Source organism: Schistocerca americana, chromosome 3 (assembly GCF_021461395.2).
Source record: "Schistocerca americana isolate TAMUIC-IGC-003095 chromosome 3, iqSchAmer2.1, whole genome shotgun sequence".
Lineage (NCBI taxonomy): Eukaryota > Metazoa > Arthropoda > Insecta > Orthoptera > Acrididae > Schistocerca > Schistocerca americana.
In genome coordinates, this window is record NC_060121.1 from 374,088,423 (window position 1) to 374,105,628 (window position 17,206).

Genomic DNA, 17,206 nt, shown 5'->3' on the forward strand with positions numbered 1-17,206 from the left:
TAGCTTTTCAGCGATAGTAATGATTTTCTTTTTTCCTCCACTCATGTTACCAGTTCTCAAAATAATTAGAAATACAGTAATACGGTACTATTGCCTATACAGTATGAGGTGTGATGTGTTTTGGGATTCCCAAGTAACATGCAACAATTCTTGTCCAATTGTGCCCTAGTTTGGCAGAAGCCGTGTAATTTCAGGGAAACAAATGGGTACTACACCTACTACCAGCCTTCCCTACAGCTATCACCACTGCCATAATAGTAAGCTTCATACGTTATACTGTGCTTTCCAATACTGTACAGTCTCTGTATAACATCTGGTTTTTGTGATGACTCTATTAATGCAGTTTATACTGTTGTTGCATATCTGTGAATCTGTAAAACAATCTCAAGTTTGTCACATTAAAAATTAAGTGTTAGTTGGATTCGGATGCTCGCAACAAAGTGATTTTGTAGTTGGTGCTGTGTTAATAGATGCAGCTTAGGCCAGTATTATACTATCAAATTTGCTTTGACAATGGTCTTTGACATGGCGCAAAAGGGGGTATTACACTGTCATCAAATATTTCGTCAAAGTTCTTTCATAATGGCTAACAACGGCTTAATACTATTCTCTGCAGTTCAATTTTACTTACAGCATGGGTGGTGCAGTGTGCTGATGTTGGCAACACCATCTTCATGTAATGCAAATGTTTTGTTATGAAATGTTCATTTTACGAGTATAACTAATTTACTAAGCGGACAAGGGTACTTACAAGAACCTGTCCACCATAGAGCAAGAACAGATTTAAGTATTTACTTTGTAGTGAAATGAATTCTCAGCTATGAATGGTTGTTGCCAACATCAGCACACTACACCACCGATGCTGTAAGTAAAATTATACCTGGTATGCAGTTGCGTGCACTGCAATTGCATTGTCATTGCATTTGCAAGAGAAGCAGAAGAAAAGGAAACCTATTGGGTGAAGCCATGGACTTCACACTAAGATGCGAAAGATATGCATCAAAATTTGCTTCGGGAGCTGTAAGTCGAGGATGTAAAGTCGCATGAAAATCCCTTTTGGAATGGACAAGAGTACATTTCAATATGTGGTCTACTGCGATTTCTAGCTACTCTAGTTTGCAGTACTAGTGTAGCGCTCTAATGCTGCAGTGAACATTGATAAAAATAATATCAGAATCATTTGAAGCCATTTATAATGCACTGAAGGAGGAATATGTGAAGGCAAATAAATTTAATATGTACTGCAGTCATGAAAAATTTTTGTTTCCACAGAAGTTATAGATTTTCTCCTTTATATTCTCGGGGTATAGCCTGGCTGTACCTCACCTCTAACGGCATCCGCAGTTTCTTTATAACTCTCACTATTTTTATTCTGTTTTTGTATTTGGGATGTCGTAAGCTACACAGTGCTTCATCTGCCTCGAATATTTCTATCAGTTTTGTTATATATGTGACACACCATGTAAATTTGAAAGTCATATTGATAAACATTGTGTGTCAGACAGCTGCAGCGATGCTAGCACTCCAAGAGGTTGATTTCTCCATGCAGTAAATATAAGATGAACACTTCCTTTGATCAAATCTAAAGCAGAGCAATAGATTTGACCAAAGAAAATTTGACCAATGCCTAACTTTGACAATGCTCCTTATTACATTGTCAAATTTTATTATAGTCTAATATCGGCCTTACTAATCCCCTTCTCGGCAATCCATTCTGAAACACTGTATCATAACTTGTACACACTGTGGATATTTTTCCGGGGAGGGAGGGACCACGTATAAGTGAAAAATTAATAAGTGAATTTTTACTGTTTTCACAGATCAAACTGTTGCTCCAGAGGTCAGTGTTTTTACATTGTTCAATAGATTGATGTAGGAATTGTGGCACATTTACAGATAAGGCTTTGGCTATTGAGGTTTCATATGAATTTATGTTGAACAATCCCAAAGGGTAGGGCATATCAGACAATACTTGTGTTCTAATAGGCTCGAGATTTCTCGATGCACAGATGTGCTCCATACAGTATTGACCTCGCTTGAACAGTCGTATGACATTTGACTTGCAGCACTAGTGAAAGGGGTACTGTGAACTAGTCTCTACAAAAATCTACTGCTGTGTCAAAATTGACAATTTTTTTAAACACAAGAGAAAATAACATTAAATTCTTATCAACTTGCAAACTTTTGTCGTATTTGAACAGATTTGAAATAAAGCTCTGCAAACATGTATGGATACTGTATGCATACATTTATGTTGCTTTTTAAGAAAAGGTAACATTCATTCAAAGATGAAAATCTTGTTCTTCAAAAAGCATTACATGAATCTAAACTGAAATCAGTATTTTATTTGGTTATGTGAAACTAATGAGTTACCAGGTGAATTGCAAATGAGAAATTTGGTCTCTGTACATTTATTAGAATACCGGACGAGCACCAGAGCATAGGACTGGAATGTATTGAGACAGGGGTATCACGAGGGTGGTGGGCCAATGCAACAACCGATGACAGCACCAGGGAGGAGGGTGCCATTACCATTTATGTGTTTCCATGAGCAGACCAGTCCCAGTGCAGAGACGAGGCTGGAACCACCGGTGATGATGGCTGAGGCAACAATGCCAAGTGGGCCGATGGATGCGGCCCAACTGGAACATCAGGTAGTGGCAACAGACCCAAGGCCGGCGATGGACCGGCACCTCGCACTGAGCATCTGGAACCCCATGGCATTGCATGTGGAGAAGACAGCCAGTGGGATGGGGCGCCTCCGCATTAGGGGACAACGGGCTCGAGGAGTAGGCAGCAGTGTGGACTGTGGCAACGGAGGCTGCACCCACGAAACAGTAGCTTCTGGGGCAGGAGGGGGGGGGGGGACGCAACTAATCAAAGTGTTGCACCACCAACTCATCAGCCATATGGATGTCACAAAGACAGCATCTCTGGCGGCAGTCAATAGTGGCCAGTATTTACTTGGGCCAGCGACCAGACCCTCACACTTAGAGCAGTGATGGTGCAAAGCGGCTGGACAAAACTAACCATGGGAGGTGCAGCTTAGGCCACAGAAGGTGCAGGAGCATGTGCAGCTGCCAGCCATGAAGCAACTCTGCCAGGCTCCACAACAGGTCATTCAGAACCGTCAGCATATCGGTGAGCTAGGACCGTGCCAAGGCCATACTGTGAGGCATAAGTCGCCAAAACTATGTACTGGTCTGGAGAGAATGTAACTAAACGATGAGCCGAGAGTAGTTTGGATTTCAGTGTTTGAAAAGCATGTTTGCAGCCTGGGCTCCAGCAAAAGGGTACAATCTTGTGTAACAAGGCATGCAACCGGTGGGCCAATGTTGCCATCCCTGGCAGTAATTTATAGTAGTAGGCTACCTTCCCTACGAAGGCCTGAAGCTCCTTGCGGATGAGGGGCAAGGCACAGATGTAACAGCAGAGGTGAGGTCTGGAAGAGGCGAACTCCATCCTGCGTGACTTCGAATCTCAAATAAACAATAGAGGGCTGAAAAAAAACAAAGATTTCATGAGGCTACACATAAATCTGTGGACTGTAAGTCAGAAAACAAAGTGCACAAATTTTTCAAGTGTCCAGCTGAGGAGGAGCTCGTAATAACAGTATCATCCAGTTAATTAATCTGGGACAGATATAGTCAGTTGCTCTAACAATTGTTAGAAAATAGCAGGGGCACTAGCCCCATTAGAAGGAAGGCGCAAATATTGATGCAGGCCAAAAGGCGTATTCAAAACCAGAACTTGCTGAGACACTTTTTCCCTCAGGAACCTGCAGATACTCTTCAGACAAATCAAGTTCAGAAATGTACTGGCCACTTGGTATTTTCATTCTGCCTGGCGTGGGAGAAGATATGTATTGACAGCCAAATGCACACAGACAGTAGAACTGAAGTTGCCCCAGAGGCGAAGTTTCCCCGATGGCTTCCGTACAACCAGCGGAGATGACCATTCACTAACGATAACAGGTTGCACAACCTCTAGAGATTGAATTCAGTTAAATTCTGCTTTCACTTGATCTTTCAGGGCGTCAGGAATAGGATGTGCATGACAAAATTGAGGCCAAGCTTTGGACTTCAAAGAAATACGAGCAGAAAAATTCATAGGACACCCTATGCCATCTGTAAACAAGTCCGAAAACTCCTTGCACAGTGTTTCCAGGTGAGAGTATGATACAAGATCAGACACAAGATGAACTGCATCAGTGACAGGAAATCCAAATGCCTGAAATGCGTCCATCCCATACAAATTCTCAACACCGACATCAGCAACCACCAAAAATCCTATGGAATGGACCCACTGACTTGTAAGAGGCAGATGCCACAAATTGTTCCAACAGCACAATGTTCTGTTTGTTATAATTGAACAACTTCTACGTGACCAAAGTCAACGGCGGCGAGCCTAAACTCGCATGCCTTTCAGAATTCAATGATGTTACTGCAGCACCTGTGTTAACCTTTAGCTGGAGCACTTGACAAAACACACTTAACTTGGTAAACAGCTTGGGAGAAGTCACAAGGTTTGGAGTCTGGCAGGTTACGTCCATGTTCATGTTCTCAGCAACCTTCAGGGATCAACACATGGAGGCGCTGTGGTCTTTCTTCTGGCAAGCATTACAATTAGTCTAGCGCTTAGGGCATGCGAAAAGTTCATGCAGGACAAGACAGAAACAGAGAAGGCTCACACTGCCACAGTAGCTGTCGTGGCTGCTCAAGCTGGCCTTGGTTTACTCAGCTCGGGACGCGCATTTTTACCACTGCCACTGCCTCTTCCTCGTGCGAGCTATCTGTTGTCCTAGTGGACCCATCTTGTGACACTACTGCCACATTGCCCCTCGCAAACGTTTGGTCACCCACTGCCCAAGAAACTTCAAAAGATAGTGCTACGTGGAAAACTTTTGCCGACAGGGGTTTATCACAGAGTAAAGCCTTCTGGTGCACTACCTTGTCCGGAGCTAAACAGATAACTGCATCACGCACCTTAGAGTCTGCTTAAGAGTCATTATGGGCATCAGTAATGACCTAACACTTATGGCTAAGGCCATGAAGTTTGACTGATGAGGACCTGTTTGACCAGTTCGATTTCTTGCGGCATCAGTAGAATTCAACTTGCGCCACTGTTCATTCCGTTCAACTGCTCTTCCAAGTCCTTTGCTGTCTCTGACAGAATTACAATGTCATCGGCGAACCTTAAAGTTTTTATTTCTTCTCCATGTATTTCAATACCTACTCCAAATTTTTCTTTTGTTTCCTTTACTGCTTGCTCAGTATACAGGTTGAATAACATTGGGGAGAGGCTACAACCCTGTCTCACTCCCTTCCCAACCACTGCTTCCCTTTCATGTCCCTCGACTCTTATAACTGCCATCTGGTTTCTGTACAAATTGTAAATAGCCTTTCGCTCCCTGTATTTTACCCCTGCCACCTTCAGAATGTGAAAGAGAGTATTCCAGTTAACAGTGTCAAAAGCTTTCTCCAAGTGTACAAATGCTAGAAACATACGTTTGCCTTTTCTTAATCTAGCTTCTAAGATGAGCTGTAGGGTCAGTATTGCCTCACGTGTCCCAACATTTCTACGGAACCCAAACTGATCTTCCCCAAGGTCGGCTTCTACCAGTTTTTCCATTCGTCTGTAAAGTATTCGCGTTAGTATTTTGCAGCCGTGACTTATTAAACTGACAGTTCGGTAATTTTCACATATCTCAACACCTGCTTTCTTTGGGATTGGAATTATTGTATTCTTCTTGAAGTCTAAGGGTATTTCGCCTGTCTCATACGTCTTGCTCGCCAGATGGTAGAGTTTTGTCAGGACTGGCTCTCCCAAGGCTGCCAGTAGTTCTAATGGAATGTTGTCTACTCCCGGGTTCTTGTTTCGACTCAGGTCTTTCAGTGCTCTGTCAAACTCTTCACGCAGTATCATATCTCCCATTTCATCTTCATCTACATCCTTTTCCATTTCCATAATATTGCCCTCAAGTACATCACCCTTGTATAGACTCCCTATATACTCCTTCCACCTTTCTGCTTTCCGTTCTTTGCTTAGAATTGGGTTTCCATCTGAGCTCTTGATATTCATACAAGTGGTTCTCTTTTCTCCAAAGGTCTCTTTAATTTTCCTTAGGCAGTATCTATCTTACCCCTAGTGAGATATGCCTCTACATCCTTACATTTGTTCTCTAGCCACCCCGGCTTAGCCATTTTGCACTTCCTGTCGATCTCATTTTTGAGACGTTTGTATTCCTCTTTGCCTTCTTCACTTACTGCATTTTTATATTTTCTCCTTTCATTAATTAAATTCAATATTTCTTCTGTTACCCAAGGATTTCTACTAGCCCTCGTCTTTTTACCTACTTGATCCTCTGCTGCCTTCACTACTTCATCCCTCAAAGCTACCCATTCTTCTTTGACTGTATTTCTTTCCCCCATTCCTGTCAATTTATCCAGGTGCCATCTCCTTAAATTCCCACCTTTTTGCTGTTTCTTAAGTTTTAATCTACAGGTCATAACTAATAGATTGTGGTCAGAGTCTACATCTGCCCCTGGAAATGTCTTACAATTTAAAACCTGGTTCCTAAATCTCTGGCTTACCATTATATAATCTGTCTGAAACCTGACAGTATCTCCAGGGTTGTTCCATGTATACAATCTTCTTTTATGAATCTTGAACCAATTGTTAGCTATGATTAAGTTATGCTCTGTGCCAAATTCTACCAGGCGGCTTCCTCTTTCATTTCTTAGCCCCAATCCATATTCACCTACTACGTTTCCTTCTCTTCCTTTTCCTACTATCAAATTCCAGTCACCCATGACTATTAAATTTTCATCTTCCTTCTTCTTCTTCTTCTTCTGCTTTTACGGCCTCATTGGACCACTTCAGTCAATCATTTCTGGTCCTCTTCTTTGGTATTTTCCCCTTCCGAGTGGCCCAGTATCTCTTCATTCGTTCCGATGCTTTTCGTCGTTCCTTATCTGTAAATACCCTTTTCATTGTATGTCGTTTGTCAATTTTTTGTTTAAATCTTATTTCTGTGTCCCTCAACTTCTTTAAATTTGGCGTTTTGTTCTGCAAATCATCCAGAGTTATTTCCAGTTCTTCCATATCCTCTCTTATTTCCTTAAGCCATCCTCCTTGTTGTTTCAAATTCCAGAGCTTCTCAATAATTTTCCTTGATAATCTGGTTTCTGGTGTCCTCAGAATGTGACCACAAAAAGAGATCCTTTTCTTTGGTATAGTATCAGTGATGGGCTCCAGTTCTCTGTATACCACTTCATTTGGAACTATCCGCCATTGCCCAGCTTTTTGATATTTCTTATTTATGCATGTTCTAGCAATTCTTCTCTCTACTTTTAAAATTTTGTCAATTCTGTTTTTCTGGGTGACTTTAAAAAGAGTTTCACTTCCGTATGTAACCTCTGGTTGAACCACCGTCTTGTAATGTTTTAATTTTGTTTTAATTGATAGACATTTTTTATTGTACGTAGATCGTGTTAGTTTTTGAGCTTTTATCATTTTATTAGTTCTTGCTCGCCATGCAGTTTTCTCGTCCAATTTATGTGTTATAATTTCACCCAGGTATTTAAATTGTTTCACTATTTTAATTTCCCTATTGTTCACTGTGATGTGATCTATTACAAGTGGATCCGTTACCATTATTTCAGTCTTTTCAAATGATATCTGGAGTCCTAATTTTTGTGCTATATTTTGTAAGCTTCACTATCTGAATAATTTCTTTTACCTCATCGTACATTTCTTCAATTTCTTCTTCATCTGCAGAGCTAGTTGGCATACAAACTTGTACTACTGTAGTAGGTGTGGGCTTCGTGTCTATCTTGGCCGCAATAAAGTGTTCACTATGCTGTTTGTAGTAGCTTACCCGCACTCCTATTTTTTAATTGATTATTAAACCTACTCCTGCATTACCCCTATTTGATTTTGTATTTATAGCCCTGTATTCACCTGACCAAAAGTCTTGTTCCTCCTGCCACCGAACTTCACTAATTCCTACTATATCTAACTTTAGCCTATCCATTTCCCTTTTTAAATTTTGTAACCTACCTGCCCGATTAAGGGATCTGACATTCCATTCTCCAACCCGTAGAAGGCCAGTTTTCTTTCTCCTGATAACGACATCCTCTTGAGTAGTCCCCACCCGGAGTTCCGAATGGGGGACTATTTTACCTCCGGAATATTTTACCCCTAGAGGACGCCATCATCATTTAACCAATACAGTAAAGCTGCATGCCCTCAGGAAGAATTACGGCTGTAGTTTCCCCCTGCTTTCCGCCGTTCACAGTACCAGCACAGCTAGGCTGTTTTGGTTAGTGTTACAAGGCCAGATCAGTCAATCATCCAGACCGTTGCCCCTGCAACTACTGAAAAGGCTGCAGCCCCTCTTCAAAAGGTTGCTGCCCCCTCTTCAGGAACCACACATTTGTCTGGCCTCTCAACAGATACTCCTCCGTTGTGGTTGCACCTATGGTATGGCTATCTGTATCGCTGAGGCATGCAGGCCTCCCCATCAATGGTAAGGTCTATGGTTCATGGAGGGGGGGGGGGTATAATAAGATAGGCCAATAAATTTTTTCAAACACATTGGATTAACAATTAATTATAATAACTGTACTGCAGTGGCTGGAACAACGCACCGCAGGCCTCTGTTATGATTGCAGGTGGGGGGGCATGGCACTGACTGCAGTGGGACAGGACAGTGCCTTCTCTCAGCAACTATCCCCAGCTATGGCTGTTGGCGTCAGTGACTCAAGGTCTCTGAGTCTGACCCTGATCATGGTGTTTATGGAGGCAGTGTCTTTGGGCGATGACAACAGTGCATTATCACAGCGCACCCCAGGTAATGACTCCCATTACAGGCAGCTGCCTCCTGACACTGACAATAGTGACGGTGGTCACTACAGGGACAGCATCAGTCTGGTGCTTTATGATGTTAATCATTATGATGACTGTGAAGATACTGACAACTCCGAACTGGTAGCAGTGCCGAGTGACACAGGCGCTGTTTCAGTTCAATGCCTTATAACGGCCAATGATTAGTTGACTGCGGTCTTTAAATATGGCTTTCTGCCACTGATGTTTGCGATTCTTTCTCCCCAGTAGGTCAGTGAAATATTCTAGTGTTGCTCAGCTATCATAACTGACCGATTACTACCCACAATGTTGACACCTCGGCATGTGGCGAGCTGCTTCTCGTCATGTCCTCTGCTGGTTGGTGACACAGTGTTCTCCTTCATGTTGCTTAACTTGGCGCTCCACCAACCCACTTGCATCACGGTACCATACTACTGAGCTGCGCAACAGAATGTAACACGTACAACTTCTGGCTTCAGTATTCCTTCATATTTTAACTAACTACATTACTATAAAACACCTACCTTTAACTAACTTAATCGCTCTAATCATTTGATCCTCTACACTCACCATCTAGGAAAATATGCATTTGCGGACCCCGTATATGATGGTGAAAAATTCTCAGTATTCCGTTATCTGTCGATCTTTAGTGTATTGCGAATCATCAACTTTAGGGGTGGTTTTCTCAAAACCAGAGGGGCAATGAGCCAAAGTATCTTAGAGGCTTTTATTTTAGGTTGTACACAAGCGACCTGCCAATTATGAGGAAAATTGGTTGCCCATGTCTGAGGCCTTCATCTTGTAGGTTCAGTGTCACTCTCACATTTCTGATATATTTGTAGTACTTCTCCTGTGATGGGCAGATGCTATTTCTATGTCACTGTTGACACAATGATATTATCAATAAAATTTATCACCTTTCTTAACTTTTACTTCCAGTACTTGATGTAATGCCATTATACACACCAGTAGCATGGGCTGTTAAAGAAAAATACTGTGTATTAGCAACTCTTAGGATCCAGTCACAGCCACTAATAGCTGCTCATTAAATCCATACTAGTTAAGACGTGTACACTTTTGACATGTTGCAGTAGTTCCTCCATATTCTTAAGCTGACCTCATTGTGGCACGATTATTTTACTTATTTCTCACGCATCAATGACTAGACGTAGCTACCATCCTTTTACAACTGCGTGTAGTGGATTACAGTACCCACTCTCTGATCTCTCAATGATATCTTCTTTTAACAATATGGAAGGGATAGATTGGTACTCGCCACGTAGAGAAGGCTTTGAGTTGCAGGCAGGTACAATGAAAAAGACTGTTAAAAGAATTAAGATTTCAAACAAAGTCCTTCTTCCAAAATAGAAAACACACACAGTCACACATGTACACAATTCACAGACTCCTGGCCACTGGACACTGGAGCTTGACTGCATGTGCATCTGATGTGAGCAGCAATCTGTGGATGCAGTGGGGGCTAGGAGGATGCATGGATCGGAGGAGGGTAGCAGGGTAGGGGTGGTTGAAGATATTGTGCCGCCAATGGGAGTGTGCAGGGATGTGGTGGGGGCAACATAGAGCTGCTAGATTGGTGTTTGGGGGTTCTGCAGGGGGGGAGGGGGGGGGGTAGAGGAGAGAAGGGGAAAAGTAGTAGCTGTGTTGGTCGAATAGAGGGATAGACGGTCTATGTAGTGTTAGAGGGGGAGCAGGGAAGGGGATCGGTGATGGAGGACAGGGACTAGCGAAGGATGCCAGAGGGTGTTGTGGAATGAAATAAATGTTGCGAGTGAGGGACTATCTGTTTATTCTTTATATGAGTGGCATTTGCGTGAAAAGGCCTTAACGGCAAGATACTGGTACAAATTGTGTGCAGAAGAATGGAAAGACTAGTAAAGGCTGTACATAAATAAATAAATAAATGCTGTGTGAAGAGGGCCTCCCGTCGGGTAGACCGCTTGCCTGGTGCAAGTCTTTCGATTTGACACCACTTCGGCGACTTACGCGTCGATGGGGATGAAATGATGATGATTAGGACAACATAACACCCAGTCCATGAGTGGAGAAAATCTCCGACCCAGCCGGGAATCGAACCCAGGCCCTTAGGATTGACAGTCTGTTGCGCTGACCACTCAGCTACTGAGGGCGAACAAGGCTGTCATTAGGGATGACCAGTTTGGGTTCCAGAGAAATTTTAAACATTTGATGCAATACTGTCCTTATGACTGCTACACTGAGGCAGCCAGTGCATAGTATGTACTAATATTAGGAATATCACTCTTCTCCTATGTACTATGATTCAGATCTTTCCACATATAATGCTACCTTAACAATATTAATCTTTCCCTAATATTACCTCCCCTTTTAATCAATGCATACCATTCATTTGACACAATTTAATGATACAGGGGTTTCCTCATTCGTTTTGAGAAAAAACCTATCCCCTTCACCTAATTTATTTCTTAGCTGATGTAGAATTTTGTTAACCTATGTGTCCAGTGTACTAATTAAAGTACACCTGTGCATATCTGGTTTACCATAAAAGTTGGAAAAATTGTACCCAAGACACTTCTCTATTGTTTTCTTTCTTCTCTGTCAATAGATGCTAAAATTTGGCCCGTATCAGTACTAGTTGACATTCTTCAGTCTCCCCCTCCCATTGTTTTCACTTTCTCATCTTCCATACCATGTAGCTATCTTTTGACTTGGTTGTTTTGTGTTTCTTGTTACTTGACTTAGAAACCTTAAAGAATTTGTAACTTCCCTTGGCTCCAGTATTCCACAGTTTTGTGTGTATTTTCATTAATAAATTTATCCAGCAGCATTTTCTAGTGACTGTAATCTACTTACCTTCAGCAGCTGAGGATTTAAGCTGTCAACGTGTTTTGTTATGCACTTGTTTACAATATTTTATTGCCAAATCTTATTCTTTAACCCCCCTAGTAATTTTGCAACTATTTCTGTTTACAGTTCTTAACTGCTTTCTTTTTCATTCTATCACCTTTTGATCAGTTTATTCCTGAGAGAATTCAGAGAAACTACAGTTTTCAATAACTATTTACCTCCATCATATTCCTCTTTAGTGGCTCAAAATATGATTCTTTTGCAATTCATAATGCACTTATGACACTGGTTCCAAGGCCTTTTTCATGTGTGTTTCTATTTTATTCAGTTTATTACTTTCAGTAGGTTACGTAGTGGCCATAGCATTTGTTCCACCCCTCACATTCTTAGGACAATCCCTTCCTCTCGTATTAAGAGGCGGCCATTTTGACCACATGGTAGTCTACACATTGTAATAGTGGTTGAACCACTCCTGAAAGCTGAGTGCTGAAGAACCTCAGCCGCCCTCTCAGGTAAGAGCTCCTGCAGTTGTGTACTCAACAACATCAAGATACCAATCATGGCAGACTCGTGAAGTTAACAGTTGAGAAGCAGAAGTTCACCGAGCAAAACGGCACAGTGGTTAGCACACTGGACTGCCATTGGGAGGACGTCAGTTCAAACTCGCATCCGACCATCCTGATATAGCCTTTTTGTGATTCCCCTAAATTGCTTCAGGCAAATGCTGGGATGGTTCGTTTGAAAGGGCACGGCCAACTTCCCCATCCTTCCCTAATCTGATAGGACCGAAGACCTTTGACCCCCTCACATACACCAACAACAGCAGCAGAAGTGCACACTCAACTCATACAAGTTGACTTCCAAGTCAGAAGAAATACTCCATGTCTCTCAAATTCAGTTGTTATTAAACACTTTTTGTAATACCTTTTCTAGCTTAAAATCTCAATTTGGGTCATCCTGAATCTGGTTCCACAGCCTCCAGCTTACTCCTTAGCATCATTGGAGAATAATTTATTTCAGATTTTTACTTTGTCTTGCTTAAAATCATTATTAATTGTTCCTTTCATTTGGTATTTCTTTTGACTGTGGAATTATTCTCAGAAAAAGGTTTCGTTTAGCGTATATTCCTTAAAATTGTCATGTAAAGATTTTGCTTGTAATTTTTATGCAACCATGCTAATGGTGAAATGAGCCTTTCAGCTTGTCTGCAATCCAAATATTAGATTATTCTTTCTTATGGAGAACAAAGACATGTAATTAATACTTTTTCATAAAGTGTAAAGTGCTGTATAAACTTCATTTACCATCATTTAGTTTTGATCAGCACAAAACATTTTGTGTGTACATTTTTTTAGTCATAATCCCTTATAACCCACTTCTTCTTTGTGCTGGATTGCAGCCAGACTGATCATATTTGTAGTATTGTCTCCTTGTCCTCACATAAACCCAAGTAATCTCTTGGCCACTGAATTCATTCCCATAAAGGACTTCAAACAGAATACCTGCAAGAATCAATACAAAATAATTCCTGCTGCTACTTAAAATTAAATTTTTTTCTCATGTATTTTAACATTTGCTAACTAAATACTTCTTAAAAAAACTTACATGACAATTTTAGTTTTGGTCTACCAATCTGTTTCTTCATAAGCAGCATAATATAAATTGTAAGAACATTCATAATTTTCCGCTATATTGTAGACAAGAGACTTTTAGGAGTAATGTTATTTATTTTTAAATTGAATTTTATCTTTATCAAAGCTGTGAGAGCAATAAATATGTCCTCAGTCGTAGCAAATATTAGATTCCTGCAAATGATCATAACAGTGACACTGTGAATAAATGAGCCTTGTCTTCCTGCATTTAATGCACAGCCATTTGACAGATACATTATTTGTCACAGCTGCCTACATCATACGCCAAGTTGTGGAGGGCCTTTTATACCTCCACTCTTTTGGAATTCTCCACCGAGACATGTCACTGGCAAACTTGCTCCTCAATGCTGACATGCATGTTGTAAGTAATATTTATATCTTCAGTTGTGTGATGTGCATTATATTTGTTGTATTTGTTCATAAATGAAGAACATTTTTTCCAGAAAATTGCTGACTTTGGCCTAGCTACACAGCTGACACGTCCAGATGAGAAGCACATGACTATGTGTGGTACACCAAACTACATATCTCCAGAGGTTTGTTACAAGTATTTCTTTTTTATTATTTTCTTAATATACACTGAGGTATACAGATGGCGGTACTACCATGTACACAAGGTATAAAAGGACAGTGCATTGGTGGAGCTGCCATTTGTACTCAGGTGATTCATGTAAAAGGGTTTCTGATATGATTATGGCTGCATGATGGAAATTAACAGACTTTTAACATGGAATTGTAGTCGGAGCTAGATACATGTGACATTCCATTTCGGAAAACATTAGGGAATTAAGTATTTTGAGATCCACACTGTCAAGAGAGTGCCAAGAATACCAAATTTCAGGCATTACCCCTTACCATGGACAATGTGTTCACTTAGTGACTGAGAGCAGTGGTGTTTGTGTAGAGTTGTCAGTGCTAACAGATGCGCAACTCTCTGTGAAATAACTGCAGAAAGCAATGTATGATGTACAATGAATGTATCCATTAGGACAGCGTTGGGAAATGGGCTGTGGCGGGAGATGACTGACATGAGTGCCTTTAGTAACAGTATGACTGTGTCTGGGCTTGTGACTGTGTCAGTGGGACCTAGACGACCCGGAAACTGTGGCCTAGTCAGATGAGGCCTGATTGCAGTTGGTAAGAGCTGATGGTAGGGTTTGAGCGTGGCACAGATCCCACAAAGCCTTGAACCTAAGTTGTCAACAAGGCACTATGCAAGCTGGTGCTGGCTCCATAATGGCATGGGCTGTTTTTGCATTGAATGGACTGGTTCCTCTGGTATAACTGAACCACTCATTGTCTGGAAATTGTTGTTTTCGGCTACTTGGAGACCATGTTCCCAACCAGTGATGGAACTTTTGTGAATGACAGTGTGCCGTGTTAACAGGTGACAGTTGTTGTCTGTTGGACAACATTCTGGACAATTCAAACCAATGATTTAACCACCCAGATCACCCAATGCGAATCCTACCAAACATTTATGGGAAATAATCTGGAGGACAGTTTGTGGACAAAATCCTGCACCTGCAACACTTTCACAATTATGGACGGCTAAAGAAACAGCATGGCTCAATATTTCTGTAAGTCCATGCCATGTTGAGTTGTTGCTGCATACCATTCAAAAGTAGGTGCGGCACCTTATTAGGAGATATCCCATAACTTTTGTCACCTCAGGGTTGTGTGTGTGTGTGTGTGTGTGTTGCTTAAATATGTCAGTGTGTGTGGAGTAGCTCATGAATTCTTAGTTATATGCCCACCAGGGGATTATTCTTTATATGCATGATGCTCCTGTCTTATATTCAGCGGCAGCGTGGTTTTCTCAGTGACTGGAGCAAACTACTTATCATATGGTATGTCATCACTCAATTTTCCATCTTTTAATTTTAACGTAATCTGCGTTGCTTCACTTTTAACTTCAAAACTTATTTGGCCTGAAGATCTGATGATTGCTGGTACCAGCCTAAACTAGCGATTTATAATTGGTAAATTATGTGGGTGCTTTTGCACGTGGCTCTGCCTTTGATCATGTACACCTTCCGGGTTACAGGACTGGAGTAGGCGGTGGTGGGAGGGTGCATGGGACCGCCCCCGGTGTAAAACCTGTCCCATGCACCCTCCCACCACCGCCTACTCCAGTCCTGTAACCCGGAAGGTGTACATGATCAAAGGCAGAGCCACGTGTGAAAGCACCCACGTGATTTACCAACTGACCTGCCTACACTGTGAAGCTTTCTATGAGGGAATGACCAGCAGCAACCTGTCCGTTCGCATGAATGGACACAGGCAGACAGTGTTTGTTGGTAATGAGGATCACCCTGTGGCTAAACATGCTTTGGTGCACGGCCAGCACATCTTGGCACAGTCTTACACCGTCCGGGTTATCTGGATACTTCCCACTAACACCAACCTGTCAGAACTCCGGAGATGGGAACTTGCCCTTCAGTATGTCCTCTCTTCCTGTTACTCACCAGGCCTCAACCTCTGCTTCTTTCAAGTGCCGCCACTCATACCTCACCTGTCATTCAACAACATCTTTGCCTCTGTACTTCCGCCTCGACTGTCATCTCTGCCCAAACTCTTTGCCTTTACAAATGTCTGCTTGTGTCTGTATATGTGCGGATGGATAAGTGTGTGTGTACGAGTGTATACCTGTCCTTTTTTCCCCCTAAGATAAGTCTTTCCGCTCCCGGGATTGGAATGACTCCTTACCCTCTCCCTTAAAACCCACGTCCTTTCATCTTTCCCTCTCTTTCCCTCTTTCCTGACGAAGCAACCGTTTGTTGCGAAAGCTAGAATTTTGTGTGTATGATTGTGTTTGTTTGTGTGTCTATCGACCTGCCAGTGCTTTCGTTCGGTAAGTCACCTCATCTTTGTTTTTATATATAAGTATATACTAATGTTGACAACATAACAGAAACCTTAATGCCACCACATGTAGCATATGCATTTAGACACTGGATGGTTAATACTACCAAATGCATTATGAAAAGATGTGTAATTGTTGTTACAAGGAAATAAAGGAAGATAATTAGTTAATATCTTCTTATGCAATGGCAATATATCCTTTTTTACCAGACTGAAGGGTTTTACAACTCAGGTGGTAACTAAGTTTCAAATCTTGATTGAGATTTATCCTTTGAATTAGGTATAACTCTCTCTTGCTAGCACAAGAGAGAGCTAGGAGTTGCTTGTCAATTGCCCTTTGTTTGTTTTTTGGGAAAGCAAGACTGAAAGTGTAAGTATGTGTTTAAGAAAGTGTTAATTTGTCATCTACACCGTCTGCTTTATCAGTTTCTCATTGCTTTATCAGTTTCTCGTTGCTGTTCGTCCCGTAATTTCTCTCTACACATCATGAATGGGCCATTGTTTATATTTTTGAGGTACAGTACATTTCTTCAGTGTTCTGTGTATAACTGATCATTATATTTTATTGTTAATTTTCAGTCATCATGATGAAGTGTATCAATGATCACCGTGATCAATTCTATTTGGCTGAGTGAGTATCAACACTCAACATTCCCTAACATTGATTTTCCACTTAAATCTCTATACTTTATTGCAACTATCTCTTGCCGCTTTATGAAGCTTAAGATGTTTCCTGCCAGTAGCTTTTAAACTGTCAGTGAGCTTGTGCCTTTTTCTAATGCTCTCTTATGGCACAGATTTCGAACAGCTGCTCACCATGATCTGCAGTAATCTGAAGGGTCTGGGACATAACTCCATTTCTTGCTTTATAGCCACTCTCCCTTTTGTCTTACAGTTTCTACAGTAGCACAATATGCTGATGTAGTCATCAAGATGAATATGTTGTATTTCAGCAATTTCCACATGACCTTGTAATG

The 17,206-nt window shown here is 41.4% G+C and overlaps 1 protein-coding gene across 1 annotated transcript in view; it reads left to right on the forward strand.

The window, feature by feature from the left end:
- Window positions 1–17,206, forward strand: part of LOC124605393 (serine/threonine-protein kinase PLK4) — a 234,523-nt gene that overhangs the window by 92,521 nt on the left and 124,796 nt on the right. The window contains exons 4-5 of the mRNA XM_047137037.1: window positions 13,613–13,725; window positions 13,808–13,900. Coding sequence (XP_046992993.1) covers window positions 13,613–13,725; window positions 13,808–13,900 — 206 coding nt within the window. The remainder of the gene's footprint in view (window positions 1–13,612; window positions 13,726–13,807; window positions 13,901–17,206) is intronic.